This window comes from Myotis davidii, unplaced genomic scaffold, assembly GCF_000327345.1.
Source record: "Myotis davidii unplaced genomic scaffold, ASM32734v1 scaffold119, whole genome shotgun sequence".
Taxonomy (NCBI): domain Eukaryota; kingdom Metazoa; phylum Chordata; class Mammalia; order Chiroptera; family Vespertilionidae; genus Myotis; species Myotis davidii.
Genome location: NW_006290676.1, coordinates 804,797 through 810,685, shown reverse-complemented (window position 1 = coordinate 810,685; position 5,889 = coordinate 804,797). Strand labels below are relative to the sequence as shown.

At 43.5% G+C, this 5,889-nt stretch overlaps 1 protein-coding gene across 1 annotated transcript in view; it reads left to right on the top strand.

Annotated features, from left to right (window-relative positions):
• Positions 1-1,277: 1,277 nt before the first annotated feature.
• The window catches only part of MEDAG (mesenteric estrogen-dependent adipogenesis), a 22,011-nt gene continuing 17,399 nt past the window's right edge, over positions 1,278-5,889 (top strand). The window contains exons 1-3 of the mRNA XM_015563894.1: positions 1,278-1,342; positions 2,412-2,525; positions 4,184-4,281. Coding sequence (XP_015419380.1) covers positions 1,278-1,342; positions 2,412-2,525; positions 4,184-4,281 — 277 coding nt within the window. The remainder of the gene's footprint in view (positions 1,343-2,411; positions 2,526-4,183; positions 4,282-5,889) is intronic.

Sequence of the window (5,889 nt, the reverse complement as noted above, 5' to 3'; positions counted from 1 at the left end):
CCATTCTAGTTCAGCCATGATTACAGTTGTCAGGAATCAGTGCCATTTGAGCTGATTTGCATGGGTGAATCTCTTCAAGGAGCTGGGTCTTTATTTTGCCATATGTTCTTAGCTTTCATAGGACTTCAACAGATATGAGTGCAGAAAAAATGATCTGCAGCACGTTCAGTATATTTTTATTCATTTACTTAACAAACACTCAATAGGACATATTATGTAAGGTACCATTCTAGAAAAACATCATATATAACCATGACTGAAGCTGCCTTTCATTCATTTATTCATGCGCTCAATAAAAATAAATTGGATACTGTCTGTGAGACCACATTGTGCTAGGAATAAAACAACATAAGATACAGGTTTTTAAATTTCTCTCATGGATTTAGTGGGAGAGACAAACACGTAAATCAGTAACAATGACTATAATAAGAACATATACAGCAGATACCATTTGTCACTCAACCCTGAGGAGGTGATGTTTAAATTTCATTTTGAAAGGTGAGTGAGGCCTGACCGGTTTGGCTCAGTGGATAGAGCGTTGGTCTGCGGACTGAAGGGTCCCGGGTTCGATTCCGGTCAAGGGCATGTACCTTGGTTGCGGGCACATCCCCAGTGGGGAGTGTGCAGGAGGCAGCTGATCGATGTTTCTCTCTCATCGATGTTTCTAACTCTCTATCCCTCTCCCTTCCTCTCTGTAAAAAATCAATAAAATATATTTTTTAAAAAAAGGTGAGTGAGGATCTTGAACAGTGAAGCGGGAGCAGTGTCGCAAGAACAGCATTGAGGGAGAGCCAGCCTACACCTTCAAGGAGCTGCAAGCCATAGTCCACAAGCAGCTGAGAGCAAAGCCTTTAATCTGCTCTGCCCGCCATAGAAAGTACCACAGAATGGGGGCCTTAAATAACAATTATTTTCTCACAGCCTGGAGGCTGGAAGTCCAAGATCAAGGTGGTGTCAGTTTAGGTTTCTCCTGAGGCCTCTCTCTGGTTTATCAATGGCTGCCCTCTCACTGTGTCTCCATATGGTCACCCTTCCATGCAAATGTGCCTGGTGTCTCTTTCTCTACTTTTAGCGACACCACTCAGATTGGATTAGGGCCCCATCCTACCATCCTCATTTAACTTAATCATGCCTTTAAGGCCCAATCTCCAACTTCAGTCACATTCTGTGGTACTAGAGGTCAATATTTCAACATATGAATTTGAGGGTGTACACAATTCAGCCATAAGCCATGAGAAGGAGAGATTAAGGGGGTGGGGGGGACGGGTGAGGCTGGTATGACGGTTACTGAGATAGTCCAAGGGAAAAGTGATGGAAGGATGAGCAAACATCAGCAGTGGAGGTGAGAAGAAAAAGAGTCCTGAGATTTGTAGGATGATCTGCAGGGGGGATGCCAGCTGGCTGGGGTGGAGGGTGTGGGAGGAGGGAGGAAGTGAGAATGCAGGAGATAACGTCAATGTTCTGGAATGAGCATGGAGACAACACAGAGGTGGAGCACATATGGAGGTGGAGAAAGGTGCCAGTGGACAATCCTGGGGAGACCTCAGCAGGGAGGTTTAGAATCAGAAAGGAGGAAGAGATTCAGGAATCATCAGCTTATACAGTATCATTAGAGCCAAGGATTTGGACAAAATCACTTGGGGCAAGGGAAGGTGGCCAACAACAGAACTCTGGGACTCAGAAAGGGTGGAAGACCAGGAGAAGACAAAAAACTGTGCCAGACACTGTTAGCATTTAACACTACAGAATCTCCTGGTGTAGGCATAAAGCAGAAACTTAAATAGCACTGACTGTGAACAGGCAGTGCTCAGAGTCCTTCGCAGTAGCTCATTAAATGCCATATTTATGCCCGAGGGAACTGAAGCCCATAGGCGTGATGTACTCAAGGTCTCAGGCTAGACGTGAACTCAAACCCAGGTGATAAGGCACCAAAGTTGAGCTCTTCACCACATTGCTGTTCTGCCTCACCCTATCTTGCATCAACCTTAGAGACGAGAAGAGATTTAAGAAATTTGCTCAAGATGATATGGTCATGTCAGGTTTTAAAGTAAAACCTTTGCACTTTCCACTATGCAACTTCTTCACAAGCTAAGGGGGAAGAGAATTGCAGGGACAAGTGTCCTCTAGTGTGATTAGAACAGAAAGCATCCATTAGATTTGGCTACTGGGTTGTAAAGTCTTGAAGAGTGAATGGTAGCAGGGGAGAATCTAGATGATTCTTTCTGGGAGTTTGGCTATCCAGAGAAGAAAAGAGATGGGAAAGTGTGAAAAAGAGAAGTGGGATGTAAAAATGCTTAAAAAATATTTTTTGTTTAAGAGGAAGAACCCTGTAGCTATTTGTACACCTAGGAAATCTAAGAATGAGGAGAGCTGGTTTTCAATCTGCTGTGGGTTTGCTTCATTTGAATCAGGGTCTCTGAGCCTGTGGACCTTCAACGTCTCTGCACCTCGGATGGCAAGGTCATCACTATGTCTTCTTTAACTGCAAACATAGCCACAGACTCGCTGATGGGCTACTGCTCTTGGTAAATGGTAGTTAAGTCTGAATGGTAACATCATAGCTAAACTGCTAGTAGATAGCGATGAGGTACCATACCCAGAATACCAGAGGTTTAAAACTGTGAGAATTCACTGCTGATGACAAGGCTGCTACAGTTCTTTTGGAAGACAATGGTACACATTTCAAGAACCTCACACCTTGTCATATCACTTGTCTCAATAATGTCATATCTGAGAGTTTGGATGCAGAAACAAATGAAAGTGTGAAGATATTTACTGCAGCATTGTTTATAAATAGAAAATCAATCAAAGTATTCACATGTAAATAAATGTCTAGTAAACTCACTTAAATTGATAGAAGTTAATATGGTGGCTTAAAATACGACAATTTTTGAAACATGGTATTCATACAGTGTTAAGTGAGGAAAGCAGGATAAAAATTCTTCAATATCATCACAAGTATGTAACTCTATATAAAAAAGACTAAAATATCTTCACTAGCAGTAATTTTGTTTGCCTACCTCTTACTTTGATAATGAAAATACAGTAAACATAAAAAGATTGCTATAGCTCTCCACTAATTAGCAACAGCCAAATACAACCAATATTATTTTTTTCTATTCACTCTTCATATGGTTCTCTGGTATTTTGGTAGAGCACACATTATCCATAAAGAAATGCAGTGGTTTTCCTGAAAATGCATCAAGTGAAACCTCTGCATCACTCATTAGGAAAGCATCTTCAAAATGTTATCTTTCTGCTCAACATCATTTTACTGTTAAAAAAAAAAACAAAACGAAAACAAACCCACACTCATTTGGAAAATGCAGAAAATTGTAAAATCGGAGAACTATGGAGAAGCAAAGTCTCACTTAATTCTTATATTCAGATAATTAATGTTGATATTTTATAATAATAGGAACAGATTTTGATGGGAGGGACTGCTATGATTGTGTTAAACTAATATTGCTAACTCTGACATAAAATGGATGTTACATTTCACTCCTCAACAAAGCCAAATCATCCATTGACAGTGCAGGTTTAAGGGCAATCAATAGTATTGAGCTCGGTCTGTGTGGGACTGGGCTGGGCTCCACAGTAGACCTGCGCTCAAAGACCTTATTAAGAAGGCAACTTTGTAGTCATTGTTGAGAGTGTATTCCATCAGTAGATCAGAGACTTGCTGTATGAAAAATATGACTAGGCTTCAGCAATAAGTCTGGACATGGTGCCAGGAGATGAGCTGTGCTGATCCCTTCATTCCTTCTCATTGCTGACGCACAGGGCCATCGTCTATCTATCACTTCTGAATCTCGCAAACCACTGGCCCTGGAACATAGCAGGTGCTCAATAAACACGTATGCAAGTAAACTAGAGGCTAGGGTTCAAATTCCTACCCTAGCACTTCTCTGGCTTCACCCTCATAGAAGCTAATGACTTTTAAATCTCAATCATTGATCCTGTCTTCCCTCCAAAACTGCAGACCCAGCTCACTAGCTGCCTCATGGACTTTTCCACTTGGAAAAGTTCCATTACCATCTGTCTAGGTGCCCAAGCAAAAGACTAAATGTCTCTTCCCACTCCTTTGTTTCACTCTTCCCTCTTCTATATATTTGCTCAGCAAATCCTGCTGACTCTAGTTAAAACATATCTCAAATTCATCCTGTCATTTCCATCCCCACAGGTGCTATGTGAACCAGTTCAAACCCTCATTATATCTTACCTGGATCATGCCTCCAGCCTTCCTGCTTCAAAACATCATCTATGTGGCCATAACCAAAGGTATCTATCTAAACTCAGGTAACATTTCTTCAAAACATTAAAAAAACTTCCCCACTTCCTTCCTTCAAAACATTCAAAACCTTCCCATTGCTTTAGAATCCAAACTCTTAGACAGCTCAGAAGGCCTCTCATAGTCTGGCTCCAACTTCCCTTTCTGGTCTCATGTCATCTCTCACCCCAAATAAGCCTGGTATGCTTTAGCCATATAACATTCTCCACTCTTCCTCAAATAGATCATACCTTCTCTCTTAACACAGACTGGTCTAGAATCTTCTCTCCCAGTTTCCTGTTGATGGTGCTCCTTCACCTGGGAACTCCTTCCCTGTTCAGAGTCCAGCCCATTGAGAAGCATTTCTGGGGCCTCTCCCAGGTAGTAGCCACCATTGTCTTGATCTTACTTGCAAAGTACTTAGTTTGTACATCTATTATATCACTCATCTTGACCAGGTTCTTTGTTTTGTTGTTGTTGTTGGTTCTTTCAGAGCTTAAGATGCTGCCTGATGCACAGCAGTGAGCATGTCAATGTTTGGCGGAGAACCACCACCTGTGTGGGTTGCTGGTCGAAGGCATGGTACCACATCTCTCCCTGTGAATGCAGCCCTGGCCCAAGGTCCTGCCTCTGGCCTCAGTCCTCCCCACACCCATCCTCTGTGCAGTGGTCAGGCTTCACTTCACCAAAGAATCCTCTTGGATGCTGGTTTCACAGGCACATTCCCCCTTCTTCTCTGTAAAAGATTGATCAATTGTGATCAATGCATGTTGGGTGATTTAGATTTGTTCAGAGAAGCCCGGATTGAGCCTGAGGCTGAGGGACCCAGGTCAGGAGGAAGGACTGGTGAATGGAGTTCATTGATATTCTGGGATTTAAGTGAGATATGATAGGACTCTTCATTGGACTTGATTAAGTCTCTGAGTGGGCCCATGATGGGCATACACAAAGACTAATGAAAGCTACTCTCTAAGTTGTACTCAACTTTTAGGAGCTAGCTTAGAGTTCTAAATTATAGGACTTGGGGAATCTGCTGCTCAGCTCCTCAGAACTTGGCGGGATTCTCCTCGCATTAATCCAGGGACCTCCCCAGCAATGCTTTTCACTCAGTGCTGTGGTGGCTGGAATGCTTGTCCCCCCATTAGATTGTAAGTTGGGCAAGGTCAGGGCTTGTGTTTCTTTTCCAGTCTTCTCAGAATTTAGTTGGTTATCTGGCTCCTAGTAGATGTTTCAGAAATAGTTGTCATGAAACTAAATAGTCTTTCCATACCCCAGGAAATCAAGCCATTGGGTGTGTCTGCGGAATGGGCACTCAACTTTCTGTAGGCTGACTGAAAAAAAATGAACTTGTTGGGGACTCGAGGAGGCAGTCAGGAGGGAGCCCTGCTGACCCCCTCCATCCCCCGTGCTGGGCCGGCTCCCCGCGGCCTGAGCCCCCGCGCAGAGAAGCTATGGGACGAAGCGCACAGAGGGTTCACAGAGGCTTCATGAAAAAGTGACGTGACGATCTGTGGACTCTGTACCAGGCGGGAATGCAGGGTAAGGACCAGCGAGAGGAAACAGGTCGGAGAGCAGACGAAGGGCGCGCCTCCTCCACTTGCACGCGCGGGTGCGGCGTC